The sequence below is a fragment of the Dreissena polymorpha genome, chromosome 1 (genome assembly GCF_020536995.1).
Source record: "Dreissena polymorpha isolate Duluth1 chromosome 1, UMN_Dpol_1.0, whole genome shotgun sequence".
Lineage (NCBI taxonomy): Eukaryota > Metazoa > Mollusca > Bivalvia > Myida > Dreissenidae > Dreissena > Dreissena polymorpha.
Genome location: NC_068355.1, coordinates 88,078,000 through 88,103,710, shown reverse-complemented (window position 1 = coordinate 88,103,710; position 25,711 = coordinate 88,078,000). Strand labels below are relative to the sequence as shown.

The window sequence follows — 25,711 nt, the reverse complement described above, 5'->3', positions numbered from 1 at the left end:
AACCCGTCATCCGAGTTATATTGGAGTTACAGGTGTACTCCAAATCTGCCACTGAAAGACTTCACTAAACAAGAGGGCCTGAAAGGCCCAAAGTCGCTCACCTGAGATTTAAAGGAACTGACATGTTCTGTGCATCCCAAGATATCAACTTTTATGAAGAGTGAACAATAAGTGTAACTTTGAGAGTTCTAACAAGGTTTTACTATAGCCATATAAGCATTAATTCCCTGCTCCCTGGCGGCCACGTTTTTTAACAGACAAGAACCATATTCTAACACATCCAAGATATCATTAGAACAAATGTTCTGACCAAGTATCATAAAGATTTGACTATAAATGCTACTTTTAGAATGTTAAAAAAGTTTTTACCATAGCCAAAAATGTCCCGCCCCCTGTACCATAGCCATGTTTTCAACCAACCGGAACCATTTTCAAACTTGTCCAAGATATCATTGGGAAAAATCTTCTGAACAAGTTTCATTAAGACCAGACAATAAATGTGGCCTCTCAAGTGTTAACAAGGCAAATGTTGACAACGCACCACACCTCACAACAGACAAAAGGCGATCACAAAAGCTCACCATGAGCACACTGTGCCAGGTGAGCTAAACAAGAGGCCCATGAGGGCCTGAATCGCTCTACTGGTATAAACACTGTGCAAGTTTGGAAAGAATAAGATGGAAACTGTGTACTTAATCGCGCAAACAAGGAGAATTTTCTCAAATTCAAGGGGAGATTATTGTGTACTTATTTCTCCAATACTTTTTGAGTTATCATCAGGAAACCATCTGGTTGACGGACCGACAGACATAAAAAGTTATCAAACTTTAACCAAGTTTAAAGTTTTTCATCTGGAAAACATTTTACTATTTCGAGTCACTGTGACCTTGACCTTTGACCTAGTGACCAGAAATCAATAGGGGTCATCTGCCAGTCATTATCAATGTACCTATGAAGTTTCATGATCCTAGGCATAAGCATTCTTGAGTTATCATCCGGAAACCATTTTACTGTTTCGAGTCACTGCGACCTTGACCTTTGACCTAGTGACCTGAAAATCAATAGGGGTCATCTGCTAGTCATGATCAATGTTCCTATGAAGTTTCATGATCCTAGGCGTAAGCATTCTTGAGTTATCATCCGGAAACCATTTTACTGTTTCGAGTCACTTTGACCTTGACCTTTGACCTAGTGACCTGAAAATCAATAGGGGTCATCTGCCAGTCATGATAAATGTACCTATGAAGTTTCATGATCCTAGGCTTAAGCATTCTTGAGTTATCATCCGGAAACTGTTTTACTGTTTCGAGTCACTGTGACCTTGACCTTTGACCTAGTGACCTGAAAATCAATAGGGGTCATATGCTAGTCATGATCAATGTACCTATGAAGTTTTATGATCCTAGGCCTAAGCGTTCTTGAGTTATCATCCGGAAACCATCTGGTGGACGGACGGACCGACGAACTGACATGTTCAAAACAATATACCCCCTCTTCTTCGAAGGGGGGCATAAAAAGGGTTTGAGTCCTCATTGATACAAAGACACTGTGCAAGTTTGCCAAGAATTGGATGAAAATTATGGACTTATATCACATTGAAAAATGAATTTTCATTTTTTTCTCAAATTCAAGGGGAGATCATTCTGGACTTATAACACTGATATTGCTCATTTTCAATAGGGTTTGACTCATCATTCAGATAAAGACATTGTGCAAGTTGGGAAATAATTGAATGAAAACTGTGGACTTAATTGCGTAAACAAGCCTTATTTCACAATTTTCTCAAATTCAAGGGGAGATAATTCTGGACTTTTTACTCTGATGTAATCCATTTTCAATAGGGTTCAAGTCCTCAATATAAAGACACTGAACAAGTTTGAAAAGAATCAGATGAATACTGTGGACTTAATCGCATTAACAAGAAAAAGCCTAACGCAAGCACGCACGGACGACGGAAACCGTGTATGACTCGTGTATGTAGAACTGACAACATTTATTTCCTTGTAAAATCATACAAATGAATCTGCTATTGAATCTACAAGTTTCTTGAATCACTTGGCTACTCAGAATCAACAGAAGTCCTGTCAGTAGTGGGCACAGCATGCTGGGCTGGATGTTCACTGTAGCTTATGCAGCATATGGAGCTCATTTTTCCTTGACGAAGGAATGCACCTTGTTCAGAAAGGTGATGTAGAGCTGATGCTGGTGGGCACTCGCAAAGTTCACCAGGTTGTTGATGAACTTGTTGTCAATGCCTCGTTCATCCAGCATGTCCATCAGCATATCATACAGCTCCTGTACAAACACACACACGGTAAGCTAGTGTTTGAATACTACTGTGAAATCTAGTCATCAATACAACAATACATTGGAATCTTATTTAAACCAGTGTCCACTCATATTTTATAACAAATTGTTACTTATGTACATCTAACAGAGAAATGGCTGTTTTTCATTAATATAGAAGTTTGGGAGATTTGCGACTCAAATTCTAACAATTTCAAGAAGTTCAAGAGTCAAATTTTCACAATTTTAGAAAGTTTGCAACTCATTTTTTTTCACAATTCTGAACAGTTCGCGACTCATTTTCACAATTCTGAACAGTTCGCGACTCATTTTCACAATTTTGAACAGTTAGCGACTCATTTTCACAATTTTGAACAGTTAGCGACTCATTTTTTCACAAAATGGGAGGGCCAAGGCTGCTTCACAAAAACAGGAAAAAAAGCCCTGACAAGTGGGCTAAAAGGATGCTCAACTGATGTCTTCGGATAAATTTATAAACAAATGCTTCTTACCCCCTCCATAAATGATGTACTGTGAGAGTAGAAGTTCTCCTTGGTGACTCCATCAGAGGGTTGATCTACCCGCATTTCAACTATGTCAAACTGATCTTCTGAAACAACAACAAGTCATCCTTATGAATCATAGCAGGCTAAAACAAGAAACCGTCGGAGACGGGTGATGCTCCCCAAAGGTTTTTTTGTCACAATATTGCACTATATATTCAGATAAAAGGAAACGTCTTGAGGGCACAGTAGTTGGGGGACAAGTATTTTTTAATAGAAAATTTCAAAGGGCCATAACTCTGTGAAAAATCATCTGACAAAACCCGCTGATAATATGCACATCTCCTCTTGGTAGTGAAGCTTCCCATAAAGTTTCATTGAATTCCGGTAATTAGTTGCGGAGAAATAGCCCGGACAAGAATTGCACTATATGTACAGTAAATGGAAAAATTAAAAAATTTCAAAGGGCCATAACTCTGTGAAAAATCATCCGACCAGAACCCGCTGATAATTTGCACATCTCCTCTTGGTAGTGAAGCTTCCCATAAAGTTTCATTGAATTCAGGTCATTAGTTGCTGAGAAATAGCCCGGACAAAAACTGCACTATATGTACAGTTAATGGAAAATTTCAAAGGGCCATAACTCTGTGAAAAATCATCCGACACGAACACCCTGATAATATGCACATCTCCTCTTGGTAGTGAAGCTTCCCATAAAGTTTCATTGAATTCTGGTCATTAGTTGCTGAGAAATCGCCCGGACAAGAATTGCACTATATGTACAGTTAATGGAAAATTTCAAAGGGCCATAACTCTGTGAATAAACATCCGGCCAGAACCCGCTGATATTATGCACATCTCTTCTTGGTAGTGAAGCTTCCCATAAAGTTTCATTGAATTCCGGTCATTAGTTGCTGAGAGATAGCCCGGACAAAAATTGTGCACGGACGGACACACAGACGGACAGACAGAGCGGCGACTATATGCTTCCCCCAAAATAAATTTTGGGGGAGCATAACAAAACAACATATGCATGGCAATTCATTAAATTTCCAAACATACATATATGAACTAGAACTTGTCAAGGTATCGACGAATACCTCTCCAAGCAACATGAAGTAATAGGAAGCGAGCCATTTTTGACTCTGGTCCATTTTTCAAACAAACTTTTCGGAGAACCACCATACCATGTGACATACCAAGTTTTAAACCTTTGTATCTTGTGGTTTTAGAAGACAGATATTTTAAGTTATTTTGAAATACCTGTATAGGAGTCTATATTATTTGTGTCGGGGTTACGACATCATGGTCATGATTAAATAAATTTAATAAGAGGGCGAATAAAAAATGTTAAATACCAAATATAACACATCTGGAATTTGTTGTTTCAGAAATTGCTTGTTGTGATAAAAGTCTTTAGTTTGGAAAACAATGTTACATACATTTTAAGTTGAACAAGACTATTACCAAGCAATATATGTCCCCTACCGGCTACCGGCTCCACTATTGTCAGAAATATATATATATTATATATTTTTTTTTTTAAATATCTGTTGCCATAGCAACCAGAATTTTTGACGTAGGAACAAAATGAAATGACGTGCATAATGTCCTTATTGCCATCTATCCATGTTTTTTCAAGTTTCATGAAAAAATATTAAGAACTTTAAAAAGTTATCGCAGGATCCAGAAAAGTGTGACAGACTCACAGTCTGACGGACACACAGAGCGCAAACCATAAGTCACCTCAGGTGAAACCGGTAGGGGACAAAAAGTATAATAACAAATAGTTTGTAAGAAGAATTTTAAAAATTACACATTAACTACTTCATGTCTTATCGAACAAAAAAAGTAAGTTTGAGTGTCGTATATTAAAAATTGGAGAATAATTCTTGCTGAAAATTTTGTGTCTACTGACAGACAGAAAGACTCGATGATAGACAGATAATTGTCCATGGTAATTCTTTAACTTTTAAAAGAGGAGTATAACTAACGTTTGACACATAAACACTATCAAGCAAGCCAAGCAAAAATGCATTGGCTACCATTTTATATGTTCAATCTTTTTGTGTGAAATTTTTGGACAATGGACTTTTTGGAGAGTTCTCAAAGTCAAAGATATTCATGTGATATCTTAAACAAAGGGATATGTCAAAATTACATCACTATCCCTTTGACCTGAAATCTATAATTGTCCCTTTCCCCCCAAGTAACCAGTATGTCCAGTGTTTGTTTTTATTTCATTAAAATTCGGTATACTGCCCAATTCCCAATGGAAAAAAAGCAATTTTTTTCCCAATGGGACCTAAAAATTCCCAATTAAAAGTTTCCAAATATATATTTACTTATTTTGTGATTTATAACTTGAGTCTTAGTAAATATTATATTGAAAACGCTTATTCTCAATTTTGAAGCAATTGTTAGCAAATATAATATTGAAAACGCTTATTCTCAATTTTGAAGCAATTGTTAGCAAAACAGTATGATGGACAGGGGCAAAGCAATATACCCTTCTAAATAATCTGCTTCAAAAGGAAAGGTGGCATCATAAAATGAATGTTAAATTAATAATAATGATTGAAAGTTTTTAACAAGAGCACCGCCTTGCGGGTGCAGACCGCTCATCTATTTTCTTTTTAAAGGTGAAGGGACTCTCAATTTCAATCACAAAGGAGGGACGGATGGAGTGAAGAGGGGTGTATAGTGTGGGGTGTGGTCATTTATTACATTATCTTCCAAAAATGCGGGAAAAAAAAATATTCGGGGGGGGGGGGGGGGGGGGGATTCTTGGGTGCGATGGTTGGATGGTATTTCAAAAATAAAATAATAACAATAAATATTTGTGTTTTTTAACCGTTTCAAAAAAAAAAATGGGGGTGGGAGATGATCTTAAAAAAAAAAATTCAAGGGGGGGGGGGAGGCGTGGGGGATGGGGGATGGTTTGGGTGGTGTCTATGTATGTCAGGTAAGAGTTGTTTTGTCAAAGTATCAATCAAATCTAATCATAAATAAACAAGAGTGCCAAACTGTCACAAGATACGCCCGTTCGAAGGTTTTGGACACCATGCTCAATGCTTGAAAGTGTCCTCAAGACCTAGTTATTGACCCGGCATGACCCATATTTGAACTTGACCTAGATATCACTTAGATGTAACATCTGACTAAATTTGGTGAAGATCAGATGAAAACTACTTCAATTAAAGAGCGGACAACATGCTTAATGCTTGAAATGCACTATGTGACCTCGTTTTTGACCCGGCATGACCCATGTTCGAACTTGACCTACATATCATCTAGACACAACTTCTGACCAAATTAGGTGAAGATCAGATGAAAACTACTTCAATTAGAGAGCGGACACCATGCTAAATGCTTGAAATGCACTAAGTAACCTCGTGACCTAGTTTTTGACCCGGCATGACCCATATTTGAACTTGACCTACATATCATCTAGACACAACTTCTGACCAAATTTGGTGAAGATCGGATGAATACAATTTGAATTAGAGTCCGGACAAAGTGGCGCCGTTGAAAATGCACTAATTGACCCTATGACCTAGTTTTTGACCCGGCATGACCCATATTCGAACTTGGCCTATATATCAACTAGATGCAACTGCTGACCAAGTTTGGTGAAGATCGGATGAATACAATTTGAAATAGAGTCCGGACAAAGTGGCCCCTTTGAAAATGCACTTATTGACCCTATGACCTAGTTTTTGACCCGGCATGACCCATATTCGAACTTGGCCTAGATATCAACTAGATACAACTGCTGACCAAGTTTGGTGAAGATCGGATGAATACAATTTGAAATAGAGTCCGGACAAAGTGGCCCCTTTGAAAATGCACTTATTGACCCTATGACCTAGTTTTTGACCCGGCATGACCCATATTCGAACTTGGCCTAGATATCAACTAGATGCAACTGCTGACCAAGTTTGGTGAAGATCGGATGAATACAATTTGAATTAGAGTCCGGACAAAGTGATGCCTTCCGCCCGCCGCCCGCCCGCCCGCCCGCCGCCAAGGGGTTTCACATAATACGTCCCGTATTTTATACGGGCGTATAAAAAGTGAAGGCAACAAAAAACAAGAGCACCGCCTTGCGGGTGCAGACCGCTCATCTATTTTCTTTTTAAAGGTGAAGGGACTCTCATTTTCAATCACAAAGGAGGGAGGGGTGGAGTGAAGAGGGGTGTATAGTGTGGGGGTGTGGACATTTATTACATTATGTTCCAAAAATGTGAAAAAATTGCAAAATTGCAAATAATAATAATTCGAGGGGGGGGATTCTTGGGTGCGATGGTTGGACGGTATTTCAAACATAAAATAATATAAATAAATATTTGTGTTTTTTAACCGTTCCAAAAAAAAACAAGAGTTCCGCGGTCGGAGATGACCGCATTGAAGCCGGATTTTTGATTTAAATGACAGGAAAGTACCTTTCGTGTTTTTGTCAATGCAATACTTAAATTACTGAAATATTGTTCAAAGGTCAAAATGAAATGTAAGTACTTTTCAAGGCATGAGCAAACCTTGTGTTATGTTTTGAATGCATGCATATACATGAACAACAATAACATTTAAGGTCACAAATATGAACTTGAATTGACAATTAGGAAAGTTTGAGATTCTAGGTCCAAGCATACCAAAGTTATAACAATTTTGACATTTTAACATTGAAGGTCACAGTGACCTTGACCTTCAAATGAATGACATTGAAATGAGCAGTGGTGATCTTCTAGTACTGGCCAACCTTTATGTCAAGTTTGAAGACTCTAGGTACAAGCATACCAAAGTTATAACATGGAATAAGAACTTTAACATTTTTACCTACCAAAGTTATAAGAACTTTAACATTTTTACATTCAAGGTCACAGTGACCTTGACCTTAGAATGAATGACCTTGAAATGACCAGTGGTCATCTAAGTGTGCTTGCAAACCTTCATGTCAAGTTTGAAGACTCTATGTCCAAGCATACCAAAGTTATAACAATTTTAACATTTTAACATTTAAGGTCACAGTGACCTTGACCTTCAAATGAATGACATTGAAATGACTAGTGGTCATCTTCTAGTACTGGCCAATCTTTATTTCAAGTTTGAAGACTCTAGGTACAAGCATACCAAAGTTATAACATGAAATAAGAACTTTAACATTTTTACATTCAAGGTCACAGTGACCTTGACCTTCAAATGAATGACCTTGAAATGTCCAGTGGTTACTTACTAGTTCTGGCCAACCTTCATGTCAAGTTTGAAGACTCTAGGTCCAAGCATACCAAAGTTATAACAACTTTAACATTTTTACATTCAAGGTCACAGTGACCTTGACCTTCAAATGAATGACCTTGAAATGTCCAGTGGTTACTTACTAGTTCTGGCCAACCTTCATGTCAAGTTTCAAGACTCTAGGTCCAAGCATACCAAAGTTATAACAACTTTAACATTTTTATATTGAAGGTCACAGTGACCTTCACCTTCAAATGAATGACCTTGAAATGACCAGTGGTCATCTGTTAATCCTGGCCAACCTTCATGTCAAGTTTGAAGACTCTAGGTCCAAGCATACCAAAGTTATACCATGAAATAAGAACTTTAACATTTTTACATTCAAGGTCACAGTGACCTTGACCTTCAAATGAATGACCTTGAAATGACCAGTGGTTACTAACTAGTTATGGCCAACCTTCATGTCAAGTTTCAAGACTCTAGGTCCAAGCATACCAAAGTTATAAGAACTTTAACATTTTTTATATTGAAGGTCACAGTGACCTTGACCTTCAAATGAATGACCTTGAAATGACCAGTGGTCATCTGTTAATCCTGGCCAACCTTCATGTCAAGTTTGAAGACTCTAGGTCCAAGCATACCAAAGTTATACCATGAAATAAGAACTTTAACATTTTCGAGCACGCCGCCACCCCGCCCGCCCGCCCGCCCCCCCGCCCGCCCGACAACATCAATCTATAAGCCGAGATTTTTTCGAAAAAAATCCGGCTAAAAATTGGGGGGTGGGGTGGGGGGGTATAGTGCGAGGGGTTAGGGTGTGGTGGTAATTTGTGAGATGATCTTAAAAAAAAAAAAAAAAAAAAAAATTGGGGGGGGGGGATTCGGGGGGGGGGGGGGGGAAATCGGGTGGGGGGAGGGGGGGATTCTTGGGTGCGATGGTTGGATGGTATTTCAAAAATAAAATAATAACAATAAATATTTGTGTTTTTTAACCGTTTCAAAAAAAAAATGGGGGTGGGAGATGATCTTAAACTGAGGAGCTGCGCCATGAGCGCATGATACGCCCGTCGTTCGCCAATGAAGTAGTAAGGTAATAAATAACCCTTTGAATCATTTTTTTATTTCAGTTTATTTGTATTTGAATACATGGTTTATTTTATAAGTACATGAGCATGGAGCGCCGTCTCCTTGACATTCATACCATATCTTTTTTTGAGTATATGTATGCATTTCTTTAGAGGATATGGAGTTGAAGTAAACCTGTTATAGATATTTTGACCAATAATAAAAGAGAAATGAAGATGGGTAAGTGGTAGTGTACAATCGGAATAGAAAAAAGCTCACCTTGTTCAATTTTTCAGGGATACTAAAAAAAAAAAAAAAAAATCCATCGAAGGATATTTGAGCTACAGTAGGACATTCAATGAAATCACGAAATTTTGACGAACAAAGTCCCATAACTCTGGAACGACAATTCAGAATTCCGTCAAAAACGAAAGGGGATCAGGGTTTATCAATATTAAGATTGTGTTGAAATTTGAAAAAAATCCATCGAAGGATATTTGAGCTACAGTAGGACATTCAATGAAATCACGAAATTTTGACGAACAAAGTCCCATAACTCTGGAACGACAATTCAGAATTCCGTCAAAAACGAAAGGGGATCAGGGTTTATCAATATTAAGATTGTGTTAAAATTTGAAGAAAATCTGTCAAAGGATATTTGACGTAGCGTACGACATTAACAGACGGACGGACAGACGCGGGGTATACCATAATACGTCCCGTCATAGACGGGCGTATAAAAAAAAAATTCAAGGGGGGGTGGGGGAGGCGTGGGGGATGGGGGATGGTTTGGGTGGAGTCTATGTATGTCAGGTAAGAGTTGTTTTGTCAAAGTATCAATCAAATCTAATCATAAATAAAAAAGTGAAGGCAACAAAAAACAAGAGCACCGCCTTGCGGGTGCAGACCGCTCATCTATTTTCTTTTTAAAGGTGAAGGGACTCTCATTTTCAATCACAAAGGAGGGAGGGGTGGAGTGAAGAGGGGTGTATAGTGTGGGGGTGTGGACATTTATTACATTATGTTCCAAAAATGTGAAAAAATTGCAAAATTGCAAATAATAATAATTCGAGGGGGGGGGGGATTCTTGGGTGCGATGGTTGGACGGTATTTCAAACATAAAATAATATAAATAAATATTTGTGTTTTTTAACCGTTCCAAAAAAAAAAATTGGGGGGTGGGGTTGGGGGGTATAGTGCGAGGGGTGAGGGTTGTGGTGGTAATTTGTGAGATGATCTTAAAAAAAAAAAAAAAAAAAATTAGGGGGGGGGGGGTTCGGGTGGGGGGGGGGGGGGGGAATCGGGTGGGGGGAGGGGGGGGATTCTTGGGTGCGATGGTTGGACGGTATTTCAAACATAAAACAATAAAAATAAATATTTGTGTTTTTTAACCGTTTCACAAAAAAAAATGGGAGGGTGGGGGGGGGGGGTATAGTGTTAGGGTGTGGTAGTCATTTGTGAGATGATATTAAAATAAAAAATAAAAAAAATAAAAAAAATTAGGGGGGGGGGGGTCGGTGGGGGGGGGGGGGGGGTTCGGGGGAGGGGGGGGGGGGAAGAAAGGGCACGGGGGATGGTTTGGGTGGAGTCTATTGTGGTATGTCAGGTAAGAGTAGTTTTGTCAAAGTATCAATCAAATCTAATCATAAACAAGGGCTGTTTGTAAAACATGCATGCCCCCCATATGGGCTGTCCATTGTAGTGGCAGCCATTGTGTGAGCACGATTTTTGTCACTGTGACCTTGACCTTTGACCTAGTGACCTGAAAATCAATAGGGGTCATCTGCGAGTCACGATCAATGTACCTATGAAGTGTCATGATCCTAGGCAAAAGAGTTCTTGAGTTATCATCCGAAAATCATTTAACTATTTCAGGTCACCGTGACCTTGACCTTTGACCTTGTGACCTCAAAATCAATAGGGGTCATCTGCAAGTCATGATCAATCTACCTATGAAGTTTTATGATCCTAGGCCCAAGCGTTCTTGAGTTATCGTATGACAACCACCTGGTGGACGGACCGACCGACGACAGACAGACGACATGAGCAAAGCAATATACCCCCTCTTCTTCGAAGGGGGGCATAATAAAGAAGTGAAGGCAATTTTAGCAAAATTTAATAATTTGACCTTGAGTCAAGGTCATTCAAAGGTCAAGGTAAAATTCAACTTGCCAGGTACAGTAACCTCATGATAGCATGAAAGTATTTGAAGTTTGAAAGCAATAGCCTTGATACTTTAGAAGTAAAGTGGATAGAAACACAAAATTTAACCATATATTCGAAGTATCTAAGTCAAAAAAAGACCATAATTCCGTAAAAATGACAACCAGAGTTATGCAACTTGTCCTTTTACTGTCCCCTTATGATAGTTTGCGAGTGTTCCAAGTATGAAAGCAATATCTATGATACTTTAGGGGTAAAGTGGACCAAAACTCAAAACTTAACCAAATTTTCAATTTTCTAAGTATAAAGGGCTCATAATTCCGTCCAAATGCCAGTCAGAGTTACATAACTTTGCCTGCACAGTCCCCTTATGATAGTTAATAAGTGTTGCAAGTATGAAAGCAATAGCTTTGATACTGTAGGAATAAAGTGGACCTAAACACAAAACTTAACCAAATTTTCAATTTTCTAAGTATAAAAAGGGCACATAATTCTGTCAAAATGCCAGTCAGAGTTACATAACTTTGCCTGCACAGTCCCCTTATGATAGTTAGTTAGTGTTGCAAGTATGAAAGCAATAGCTTTGATACTTAAGGAATAAAATGGACCTAAACACAAAACTTAACCAAAATTTTCAATTTTCTAAGTATAAAAAGGGCACATAATTCTGTCAAAATGCACGCCAGAGTTATCTTACTTTGCCTGCCCAGTCCCCTCATGATAGTAAGTAAGTGTACCAAGTTTGAATGCAATAGCATTAATACTTTCTGAGAAAAGTGGACCTAAACGCAAAACTTAACCGAACGCCGACGCCAAGGTGATGACAATAGCTCATAAATTTTTTTCAAAAAATAGATGAGCTTAAAATGTTTGAATCACTTTCAATACAAAATTAACCTTCTTAATAACAAGAAGACCAGTGCTTGTCACTGTACTAATTCTTCACTTCCTTTTATTATGTGTATGCAGGGTTTTTTTTTAGAGAAAGGGGAAGACGCTGGACGCTGGGTGAAAGGGGAAAAAAGAGTGCGAAAGAGACATATTAGGGGAAAAAATAAAAACTGTTCATTTCAATGTCTATAACTCATCAAAAGAGGCTTGTCTCTGTCCTTTTTTGTTCTTAAACACATTTAACACGTATTAAAGTCAAAGTCCTTAATAAAGTTGCAGGTGTAGATCTAATAATGGGAAATGTTTTCAGCTATATTTCTGTACTATGGCCGGGGGACGATGTCAATTTTGTGATTTCAATTTCATGACGAATGGCTTGACGATCTTGATCTGCTACAGTATTGGAAGGGAACGGATCGGCAGCTGCCGATTGTCTACTTTCACTTTCACAATGTTCGATGTTGATTACCTCAGAATCCTGCTGGGTTATAACGGTTTTTGATGATTCTTTCTTAAAAAATGCCTCGATGCGTTCAGTATCTTCCGAGTCCGAATGTTTTTTTTGTTTGTGTAAGAGTGCCAATTGTGAGACATTTTTTTCTGTTTTCACGTTTATATCTTGGCTTGCATATAGCCCGGATGAAAATTCGACTGGTTTCCGGTAATTAATTGACAAAACACGCTTTTCGCGCAAGACCGGTATCCAGTAAAATAGTCACATGATTATTACGATTAGTTGCCCAGTTTACATGACGTAATTTAAGAGCTATATTTAGAATAACTGGGATTCCCAGATTTTTTGTGTTCGTCTGGAGAGAGAGAGAGCGAGGTCGTTGTACTTGGTGCAATTTGGATAATTGTCGAATGTCCAAAGGAAAAATAAACATTTATTTGAGAGAAAATATTATATTTTGGTGAAAAATGATATTTTTGGTGGGGAAATTGTATTTTGAGGGGAAAAATTCTGGTAGGGGAAGACGCCGAATATCGGCGTCACTTTCTTAGTAAAAAAAAACCCTGGTATGGTAAGCAAAGATATGGCTTTGGGTCTCGGAGTGTATTAGTAAAAGGAGGTTTTATCGTTATCATTAGTATGCCAATTGCAATATGGTTTACCAACGCCTTCCTCCTCCTCTGGTTGTCCTTCCATCTCCTGCTCTCTGAACTCACACATAAATGTTAATGTACGGCCAGACTTTTTTTTGATCTCAACTTCAAATGGTGGCTTGGACACCAACTGTACAAAGAAGATTCATTCTTGTTAGCAACATCTAAGTCATTCCTTTGACATCATACCACTAGAATATACAATAACTTCAAAAGTTGTGACATCAAATAAAACTATTTTAGCCATACACATTTTTTTAAATAATAATAATCCATTTAAAGCAGTATACAAGTGCCCACTTTCAGAAACAACAAGGCAAGTGAAGATGCCCCAATATATCACTTGTATCTCAAAACTCCAATGAAGTCAAATTTGACATTCGACCTTTTAGTATAACTTTGACATTTAAAGTTGGGAGAAGCGGGAAGGGTACATTATCTTATGAAATATGCCATTAGTGCCAAATTACATCAAAATCCATCAAAAAATGGAAAATTTATAACAAAGACAGGATTTTTTATGGTCAAAATTAATGTTTGACCTCTAAGTTCGACCTTGACCTTTATAGCAGATGTTTTTACATGCCTTACATTGTCTAACTGTGGTTGACATTTGTGCAAACTTATTTCAAAATTATCAATATCTTGTTTGCAAAGTTATAGCTGACAGAGGAAGCTTGCAAAGACCGACATATGTACAGTAAAATTGCTATGTGCCGCCTTCTTCAAGGAGGGGGGATAAAAAGCCTGTGTCAAGATTTGGATTGTTTAACTGGAATAGAAAACACAAAAATGTTACAATTACTTTTATATATTCAGATTATTATGAAAGGTCCAAAATAATCCAAAATATAAAAATACACAGTGTGTAAATTACAACTGTGTGTCAACAGCAATAATTTCTAAGATCCAAAAACACTGCCCAATACTATTGTGGTATATGAAACTTCCAAAATCAAAAAGTGTCATACACAGGTTAATTACAATAGCAGACCCTAAAAAAGTAAGTTAAGTAACATTACTGATTAGTTTAAAAACATAAAAATACAAACATTCTGCAACTTTTTAGCATATAAAAATTGTTTTACAATGTCATCTTGTTTCGTGTTACAGATAATGTTTAGTCAGGATTTGATTCATTCGGTTCAAGTAAAATTGCATAATTGGGAGTGCACTTGCCTGTAATTTCTATATGGTCCTTGCGCTATTAAGATAGACGACGGGCAACTTATAAAAATCATGGGAAAACTCCATTCTCATTTGTACACGCTCTCTTTGCTTATTTTCTTGCTCAATCACTTAGAGCAGGACATCCTCGCTTCAGCTCCCCTAAACAAGAGCTTTGTCACAGACGTGACGGATACCCCCACATGCCGCATTGACACAGAATATTTTGCATGTTGTCTTCACAAAAAACAGCAAACACCATGCTCAATGTTTAAAATGCACTAAGCGACCCCCCTGACCTAGTTTTCGACCCGGCTTGACCTACACATTATCTAGATACAACTTCTGACCAAGTGTGGTGAAGGTCAGATGAAAATTACTTGACCATGCTGAATGTGTTAAACATGCTTATGACCCCGTGACCTAGTTTTTGATCTGGCATGGTCCATGTTCTAACTTGGCCTTAAGATCATCTAGATAAAATGTCTAACAAAGTTTGGTGAAGATCGGATGAAAACTACCTGAAATAGAGAGCGGACACCGTGCTGAATGTTAAAAAACACACTAAGTGACCCCGTGACCTAGTTTTTGGCCTGGCATGGCATATGTTCAAACTTGGCGTAGAGATCATCTAGATAAAACTTCTGACCAAGTTTGGTGAAATGGGATGAAAACTACTCGAATAAGATAGCGGACAACATGTTGAATGTCTAAAACGCACTAAGTGACCCCACGACCTAGTTTTTGACCCGGCATGACCCATATTCGAACTTGACCTAGACATCATCTAGATACAACATCTGACTAAGTTTGGTGAAGATCGGATGAAAACAACTTGAATTAGAGAGCAGACACTTAATACGGACCGACCGACAGACAGACAGACCGACCGACAAGCTCACTCCTATATACCCCCCTAAACTTCGTTTGTGGGGGTATAATAATAACATACTGATTATTCATGAGAACTACATCATGCTTCCATTGCTTCCCAAAGCCAATCATGTATTCGCTCGTAAATGTTTAGCTTTTGTCTTGGAAAATTCATATGGTATATATTGTCCCACAAAAATAATTTAAAACAAGATGTGTTTGTCAGAAACACAATGCCCCCTATTGCGCCGCTTTGAAGCCATATATTTTACCTTTGACCTTGAAGAATGACCTTGACCTTTCACCACTCAAAATGTGCAGCTCCACGAGATACACATGCATTCCAAATATAAAGTTGCTATCTTCAATAATGCAAAAGTTATTGCAAAACTTGAACCAAGGTTAAAGTTTTGGGATACACACAATGAATGACAGACAGACAGGCCAAAAACAATATGCCCCCGATCTTTCGATCCGTGGGCATAAAAACTAGCATTTTTGTTCTCATTAAATCAATGTTACCAGACCCAAGCGTTAAAATTTTCTCTATAACTGAAAAAACACTGATTTTTTTAATTATTTTTTTTTTGGGGGGGGGGGGGGGGGTTACTGTATCATGTGTGTAATGTCACTGTGTCAGATGTGTAATGTCACTGTATCAGATGTCTAATGTCACTGTATAAGGTGTGTAATGTCACTGTATCAGGTGTGTAATGTCACTTTATCAGGCGTGTAATGTCACTGTATCATGTGTGTCATGTCACTGTATCATGTGTGTCATGTCACTGTATCATGTGTGTAATGTCACTGAGTCAGGTGCGTCATGTCACTGTATCATGTGTGTAATGTCACTGCGTAAGGTAGTGCTGCAACAATACGCCAAAAACCGTATTGCAATATATTGTCAGTTCAAAAACCCGTATTGCAATATATCGCAATATATTGCTAACTTGTACCAAAATTATAACTTGCCAATTACCCGATAATCCCGTTTATTCCAGTTTTAAAGCAAATTCTGGTATATATTTACTATAAATGTGCTCAAGAATAACAAGAAACACAAACATTCGCACATTTTCTTAAGTATCAAATACATTTTGGCATTCGTTACTATTTAAAGATGTGATGAAATAACGTCCAACCGGGGCGTTTTTTTTCCACTGAACACGCGTAATTCACCTGACGTGATGTTTCCGTTTTTATACAACACAAAATACACCCATACTTTCCATGCGACGTTCTACATGTCTGTATAATTTTCGCGCGCTTTTTATTGAGACAAAGGATAAAGCACTTTTTATTTGACGCTAGAATTTTTTTATTGTCGCATTGGCATTAAAATTTGGAAGCGTATTCCCGAAATTCGGATTACAAAATTAATAATGCTCAATTTAGAATCGAACGAAACATTTACAGCTGTGCGCAATTAATTCAACGATAATCTGTTGAATTATCATCGAACGAATGCTCGGATGTATCAACGCTACTCCTTATAATACACTTTCAGAATGCTATTTTTACGAAAAAAAAAAATATTTACACTGATTTGTTTTGTTTACCTTGTTATCATTATTTCGGATGGCTTTTCTGGACGAAATGTGAATGAATTTTTGTAAAATTTTCGTACCGGTATGATGAAAGTCGTATCGCAATACAATATGCAGATTGCGTATTGCGATATATACCGATATACCGGTATATTGTTGCAGCACTAGCGTAAGGTGTGTTATGTCACTGTATCATGTGTGTAGTGTCACTGTATCATGTGTGTCATGTCACTGTATCATGTGTGCAGGGCTTTTTTTCCTTCTTTGCGATTGGCCGTGGACGGACATTTCACAATTTTGACACGGCCAATTCACAAACCTGACATGGCCGTGAATATTTACAAAAACGGCCGTTTTAAATCGTAAAAAACGGACTTTTCGTGCTCAAAACTGTAAAAAACGGCCATTTCGGAACAGAAATATAAGTTTCATAACCTCGTTTTTAATTCCGAATTCGCGAAAAATTGTCGACTCGCGTTACCCATGTTTGCTTGATTTAATCGATTTAAAAGTGTTGTGTAAACGGTGAAACCGGCGTAAATAGTAAAAGCTTTGCCTAGCAACGTCACTATAAAAAAATGGCGACGCCGAACGCAATCGGGACCCCTCGGACAATTCCGCCATAACGGGGATCGTCTATGTGGTGTAGCCCACTGTCCGATGCGTTCAGATTGCGCCGAACGCTCTCTACTACACGAAGAAAATTTTAAAAAACGCAAAATAATCCCGATTTATTTAAATTGGGATAACAGTAAAGAAACAAAAGCTTTCTACAGAAGGGTAAGATTTGAAACATGCACATTGATAACATTATAAGGAAAGTCATTTGATAAAAGTGAAAGCATCTGCCGCGGCTTATGTATTGATGGAAGCTAGTCAAAACGGCCCTTAGTATTGATGACCGAGACTTGTTATTCGTATCTGTTTACGATTGTAAATCTTGGTTAAAGTACGTGCAATAATGTGGTCCTTTCATATATATTTTTTTAATTTAAATGCATATTCATGACACATATTCATGATTCAAACTTTGTATTTAGTCTATTTATGCTTTGTGAAAAAATGTGAAAAATAAAATAACTTGTTTACATTTCTTACAAAAGTACTGTTTTTCAATGTATACCTAATGTTTCAGATCAAATGACAACCTCCCAGGGAGATCATCATGCACTGACGAGGGTCAGGCTCACAGAACATGAAAATTATCATGAAGAAGGAATTTTCCTCTCCATATATTAAGAGAATTATTGACATTTTCAAGAGTAAAAATAACAGAGTTCTAAAGCTGTAAAGTCCAGAACATGTCTGAGTTATGTGCCCTTGAAATGTTCTATGTTTATAAATGTTATTCCTGTGGTAAAGAATTGTTGGGACCAGGTATTTTAGTTGCATTTGGTACATGAATAATGTTTTGCAAATCAGATATATGTATATGTGTTGTTATTGTATCAAATACAGTATTCATAGAAGGAAAATATGCCTTTATTGCATTATTTAAGGAAATTTTGATAATATTCAAGTGTTTAACATGCTTTAACTATGCTAATGCATTGAACTTTGAATTTCACAATTTTAAGAAGTTCGCGACTCAATTTTTCACAATTTTGAAAAGTTCGCGACTCAATTTTTCACAAGTTTGACAAGTTCGCGACTCATTTTTTCACAAAGTGAGGGGCCAGGGCCGCTTCACAAAGTCAGGAAAAAAAGCCCTGTGTGTGTAATGTCACTGAGTCAGGTGCGTCATGTCACTGTATCATGTGTGTAATGTCACTGTATCTGGTGTGTAATGTCACTGTATCAGATGTGTTATGTAGTAGGACATGAGTGCACTTACTGCAGGAGACTCTGCCTCAGCCTGTTGAGGGTCATCATACAGCCCCTCAGGGTACTGATCAACAGTGTCGTTCACATCAAACTCCACCTTTATGCTAAAACACAACAAATGTACATGTATACCAAAGAGGCTCAGTGGCTTAGTTTAGCATCACATAAGGAACAACACATAGTTGAATGCACAATCAAAAGTTTTCTTAATTTTATTTTCCCTTGAATTCTTATGACACATTATTTTGTTAGTGAAGAAATGCACAAGATGCATTAGAAATGTGTCACCGATACTGACACTACCACAACACATCATACTCAGGGAAAAGACTAAGGCCGATAGTTCAGCAAAAACTTGTCCATTGAAAATTATTTCCTTTACAATCATCTGCACATCGAGGTGTTTAGCTGTTGAAGTTTGAATAATCATTCGAGCAGTATAAGAGAGGTTCCGTACACTAAATTCAGGAGACTTAAAGGCCCTGAAGTGCTCATCTGAGACAAGTTCAAGGTGTCAATGACTTGATCTGGTGACTTTTTTACCCCCAATTAACCCAAATTGAAACAAGGCTGTAATTATGAAAATTTGACAAAGATTCATGAAAATTAGTACAGAGTCATAACTGTGGTCTCTGATTTAAGATTTGACTTAGTGCCTGTAACAAGATTGAGTAAAAAATGTGGCTTCTAGAGTAGTTGCAAGCTTTTTGTAACATTAGACCAGGTGACCTAGTGTTTGCGCTATTGTAACCAGGATTCAAAGTCTACTCCAATATATACAATAAATATAGATAAACAATATAAACATTATTACCACAATTCATAACCTTGTATTTTAAATGTGGCTTTAAGAGTAGTAACAAGGTTTTTTTAACATTTAGCCTGGTAACCTACGACTCCTCTGACCAAATTTCATCAATATTGCATACACAAGACATGTGTCATTGATTCCTCTATGACACACTCTAAGACACAGGCTATTCAATAATATATTCTTTTTTTTTTACATCGCATCATGAACCTGATTTAGACTATTTGAGATATAAATGGGACAAATATTCTGAGCAATTAGCAATAAAAGACAATAAAAGGCGATCACAAAAGCTCACCATAAGCATGTTCTGCTCATGTGAGTTGGTCTACCAAAAACAGGGCCATAATTCAGCAAAAATAAATAATTGTCGCAGCCAAAACTCCTTTCTTTTCCATTACCTAGTTAACATTAGATTGTTCAACCTATGAAGTTCAAGAGAGATTTATCCTGTACTTGTTTAAAACACTTAGGTACAGACTATGGACTGATACACAATGTTAACCCTTAAAGCGCTGGAGCTGAATTTTAAAGGCCTTTGCAAACAGTTTGGATCCAGATGAGACGCCACACAACGTGGCGTCTCATCAGGATCCAAACTGTTTGCTATTCTGATAGTATTCTTTGAAAAAAATCGAAGAAAATGCTAATTTTAGAAATTCTGCAGACGACATTTTTGCAGACGACAAATTTCCCAGCATGCAAAGGGTTAATACTTTATGGCGGCATAGACATGCTAGTATGCAGTCTCATCTTTCAGACCCCAGTATAAACAACTTTACACAGACTATGGACTGATACACAATGTTAATACTTTATGGCGGCATAGACATGCTAGTATGCAGTCTCATCTGTCAGACCCCAGTATAAACAACTTTACACAGACTATGGACTGATACACAATGTTAATACTTTATGGCGGCATAGACATGCTAGTATGCAGTCTCATCTGTCAGACCCCAGTATAAACAACTTTACACAGACTATGGACTGATACACAATGTTAATACTTTATGACGGCATAGACATGCTAGTATGCAGTCTCATCTGTCAGACCCCAGGATAAACAACTTTACACAGACTATGGACTGATACACAATGTTAATACTTTATGACGGCATAGACATGCTAGTATGCAGTCTCATCTGTCAGACCCCAGTATAAACAACTTTACACAGACTATGGACTGATACACAATTTTAATACTTTATGACGGCATAGACATGCTAGTATGCAGTCTCATCTGTCAGACCCCAGTATAAACAACTTTACACAGACTATGGACTGATACACAATGTTAATACTTTATGGCGGCATAGACATGCTATGCAGTCTCATCTGTCAGACCCCAGTATAAACAACTTTACACAAGATTCACAGGACATGTACCCTACAGGGTCAAGTGATGTCTAAATTGTCATGTAAGGTGAAATGATAATAATGTAGTTCACTTTACCTTTGTTATATGCCAAAGTTAGTTTAAGAAAGTTATAACTCTGTAAAGTTGAACTGAATGAAATACTTAACCCTTTGCATGCTGGGAAATTTGTCTTCTGCTAAAATGTCGTCTGCTGAATTTTTTAAATTAGCATTTTCTTCGATATTTTTCAAAGAATACTATCAGAATAGCAAACAGTTTGGATCCTGATGAGACGCCACGTTCTGTGGCGTCTCATCTGGATCCAAACTGTTTGCAAAGGCCTTCAAAATTCGGTTCCCGCACTGAAAGGGTTAATTTAATCATCTTGCATCTGATCTGCAATGTCGTGGAAACTAAGATAGTCACCTTTCATCCTTGAATGACTTCGTTAAGATCACCCCAGTTCCATCTGTCTCCACTTTCCAGCCTTCAACTCCATTTGCCTTTAACTCTCCACCTGACTCTTTTTCTTTTGAGAGTTCATCTTTGATGAATTCACTTAATTTTGCATCAACTGCACATAAAAGAAAAACACAATTTGCTATGTATACACATCATTTGTTTCTGTACATGTCAACCAGTGTCTACATTACCTAATCTCAGTAAGTCCCAACAGACTTAGGCGACCGAGTCCAAAAATTAACACTTGAAGTCACTTTGCATATACTGTACATATTTTTCAGGTTATAACACATTTTAATCCACAGTTTGGTTTCAGCTTGATTTTCAAAGTGACTGCTGGTCTATATTTGTTGTTATTTGTTATATTACATTGCAAAATATTCTAGCTTTCTTGTTTTATATCAGGATATGGGTTAAAAACCATTATTAAAGCAGGATTCCTGCTGCCCATCACCATTGGCCACTGGCGACTAATTAAAAATTATGGCGAACAATTTTCGCAAATGGCAATTTTTAGAAAATCTGTATTTTTTCTGCTTAATATTTCCTCAATGTCACAGCAGACGCTCTGTTTATCAGCCGCTTTACGGAAGGTGTTATGCAATAGATTTCCACAATGTAAGTGATACTGCTGAAATCAATACAGCGTTCTGACTGCCGCAATATGGCATGTAATGCTGATAGCGCGATTATTGGGGTGTTATAATAAGTTATCTTAGTTGGTTGCAAGTTATTAATTCAGAGATAGCACAACCTTTGAATATACCAATTTTGCTTTTAAGTGTTAAGTGTTTATCACAGCATACAAAGCAGATTAAGTTCTATTAGCTTGACAACAATAGTAATCAACAAGATAAGTATTGAGGGTTTTTTAGCAAAATCGGAATGATTAAAGGCAATTATAAAACATTTAACATGATTGGTTCTTAATTATGACATGATATTCTCTTTAACACTCATGAACATGGAAAAGTTCAGAGTGTCTAATTGCTGGTACAAAGTGAAGTTTCAATTCAAATTATGTTGTGACTCCTTCAAAAATGCAAAAAATATAAACTAACCAGCTAACAGAAAGTTCAACAACAGTTTTAAATCAGAATTTCCGTTCCTTTAAAATGATTTCCAACAAAAAATCAAAATTGTGTGGACTCTATACGTCATAAAAACAAAGCAATTCATTGACTATAGGATGTACTGTTTTGAAAATTGTTTAGCAAATGAGAACCAAAGGTGAGATTTAATGTACACAAATACTTAACATATTTGACTGTGTTGTGTTCTGGGCACTATATATGTCATATGCTATAACACATTTATATAATGTATATATATCAGCGCCCTCACACTACTTTGGGGGAAGGGCTCGCAGCCCTTATGAGGGGGGAATTTTTGCGGCATTTCCCTTTTTGGGGGATTTTTTTACTTACTCTCTCATTATTACATTTGTACATGTTTGCACTATATTCATTGCATTTTTCATAATTTAGTATGTCTGCAAAGATTAAATTGAAATAGAATTGAGATATAATAATCATGAGACACATCTTTCTATTTAAAAAAAATAAAATTGTTAGGGTGAATTTTTCCCCCCCAAAAGGGGAAAAAAGTATACTTTTCAGGTGGGGGACTACCGCCGAATTTCGGCGGCAGATTTAATAGATTGAGGGCCCTGTATATATATATATATATATATATATATATATATATATATATATATATATATATATATATATATATATATATATATAATTATATATATGCTACAAATCATTTTAATGAATTGAATACTTTTATAAAAATATTATATTTATATTACTTTTAGATCATCAGAAGGCCGCTTAAGCATGCAAGCTCCTACAACATATGCAGCCTGCTAAGGATGTGTCAATCAACAAGACTTCTAAATTATTAAATGTCCTGTTATTAAGTGAATTTGTTGAATGTGTTGTTATTAAATAAACTTTTTAAATGTACTGTTATTAAATAAACCTTTCAACATACTGTAAAATGCTGGGTGTTTGTTTATATAATTATACAGTGTTTTTTTTTGCTTTTATTTGTTACAGCCTGTGCCATTTGAATTGGGAAAATTCGCGCGATAAACCATGAAATTGGGAAAATAGTGTGATAAACCATGACATTGGGTAAAATTAAGCATTATAAGTATGATTATAAGTAACAGAATTAAAATTGTTTGTTAAGTGCATTTTCAGGGATTTTTCTAACCATTTTGGGAAAAGGAGTCTGGTCAAATTAGGATTGTTTTAATTGATAAAAGTGGCAAATTTGGGAATTATTTATTGACAAAAAGGACTAAATTTAAGTTTTGTAGGATGCTTAAATAAAAAGTTGAGATCTAGAGTTAAGAAATCATAAGTCATAAGAGACTTCTTTCTTAAAAAAAAAAAAAAAATTGGGGAAATTGGGCTTTTTGTGGAAATTTTGTCAGCTTTTTGGGGAAAAAAACGTTGATGTTTTCAATTGGGAACAGCCGAAAATCGGCAGTTATTTTGAGCAAAAAAATCACTGTTATAACATGATCTTCATTGCCCTACTGTTGCTCCAGTTTGGCAACGACTATTTGTATTTGGCAAATGTAAGTACAATAATTAAAAGCACAGAGTGTCAGTGTCATAGTGTTATAGTTAATAAATCACATCCCTACATGAACTAGGAAAATAAGTTTGCAGGGCTTTTTTTGGCCCGATTTTAAAGCTGAAATTCGGCTATATTCCCAATCGCAAAGTGTACTTTTTTCCCAAAATAAATATTTCCCAACCAGGAAAAAAAACGCTAATGACATCGGCTTTTACGCTTTTCTACAAAGCGTGGTCCGGTCTCGTACAGATTTTACACTAAACCTCAAATTGGAAAACGTAGGCATTATTCGTGTGCCTGATTTTCTCCATGTTGTTCAGGTGCTTATTATATTTGCGATGAAATTCAAGCGTTTTGTGATTCGGCTGAATGGAAAACAAAGATGTCGCGCAATTCAAATAATACGTGAAAAAGATTCCTAAACAAAAAAAAACTGTTAATTTTTTTGAAGCAAGCGTCATTAAATAAACAAACATCGTCAACAAGTGCAAGTCCTCCCATTGAAACTCATTCCTTTGTTATTTAAACTAAAGTAATTTAATAACAAGTGACTCTTTTGCATTGTCATCGTTGATTTCCAAAAGCAAAGTGCTGACTGATATTCAATATGTTGAAAGCATTAATGATGATGGTGTTTGTGATTAAAGATGTTGAACTCTTTTAGTAGTTTAAATCCCAATTTATTATCCCAATTTCTTGAAAATGCCAATAAAATTCCCAATTCAAAGCCATGGGCTATCTTCCCAAAGAGCTGAAAAAAAGCCCTGGTTTGTGATTGAAAACTTTGCGTGAGCTTACTATGTGGAAAATTGTTGATCATGATGGTGTTAGCGGTGTTTGTGATTTATAGTGAAATAACGTCACTTCCAACAGCCTTCAATAATGTTGGCCTAGCTCTTTGGCGATGTGGTTAAAGTGTCTGACTACCACGGCACTCTGGAGGTCGTGGGTTCAATCCCAGCTTGAGCTCAGTATTTTCACATTAATGGCAACGAGGCAAAAAAGAACTGTGATTGCTGAAGTGGGTCTGAGCTGTTTAATGGTTTCTAGGAGGGCCACGAGGATGCAAGACATGCTGTAGCGGACGTGTCTGAATATTGAAACATTAAAAGGGGGGGGGGGGGTGTAGTGAAATAAGGTCATTTCCAACAGCATTGCTGTTGGGCTAGCTCTTTAACGACGTGGTGAAAGTGTCTGACTGCCACTCTGGAGGTCGTGGGTTAAATCCCCTACTTGAGCTCAGTATTTTAACATTAGAATAAAGATGTTGAACTCTTTCAGGTAGTTTTAAATTCAAAAATATTTTCCCAGTTTCTTGAAAATGCTGATTAAATTCCCAATTTCAAAGCCATGGGCTTATCTTCACAAAATACTGAAAGAAAACCCTGTTATGTAATCAAAGTGATCGCAATAAGGTTAAGCTCTTAATAAGGTAATAGTACGAGAATATTAAGTGACGAAGCATTTTCAAACATAATATCTAAAAAATAAGTTCATACGTTCTGTGTGCACTTTTGCTGTATGTTCAATTCTGTGTACTCGGCACATCTGATCATTTCGTCTCAACGTCATGAGCATGGATGACGACATCGATACAACATTTCTAGTACACGCATCTTTAGAAATGTGCGCGTAAAACTTAGGTTTTGATTTTGCAAACACTGACAGAAGCTGTGATCTTGTATTGTAACTGACCGCACACTTCAACAATGAATTTCGCATTGAGCTTGCCATGATAGTATTATTCTCCTGCAATGACGTCGTTCTAGTCAAGGTTGTCTCGCATGTGTTGAGATATCGGAACCGGAAATATAGACAT

The 25,711-nt window shown here is 37.0% G+C and overlaps 1 protein-coding gene across 2 annotated transcripts; it reads right to left on the bottom strand.

The window, feature by feature from the left end:
• Window positions 1–1,978: 1,978 nt before the first annotated feature.
• On the bottom strand, window positions 1,979–25,711 carry LOC127839456 (complement component 1 Q subcomponent-binding protein, mitochondrial-like). Of its 2 annotated transcripts, none has more exons than XM_052367845.1 (6): window positions 25,392–25,711; window positions 21,259–21,406; window positions 18,672–18,765; window positions 13,260–13,380; window positions 2,799–2,893; window positions 1,979–2,295 (listed from the first exon to the last, which is right to left on the bottom strand). In XM_052367845.1, exons 1-6 carry the CDS (start codon window positions 25,624–25,626, stop codon window positions 2,146–2,148), a joined length of 843 nt encoding a protein of 280 aa, XP_052223805.1. In that variant the 5' UTR covers window positions 25,627–25,711; the 3' UTR covers window positions 1,979–2,145. The 2 variants fall into 2 exon arrangements, with proteins under 2 accessions (XP_052223805.1, XP_052223797.1); XM_052367837.1 differs by having other exon boundaries at window positions 2,799–2,896; window positions 25,392–25,710.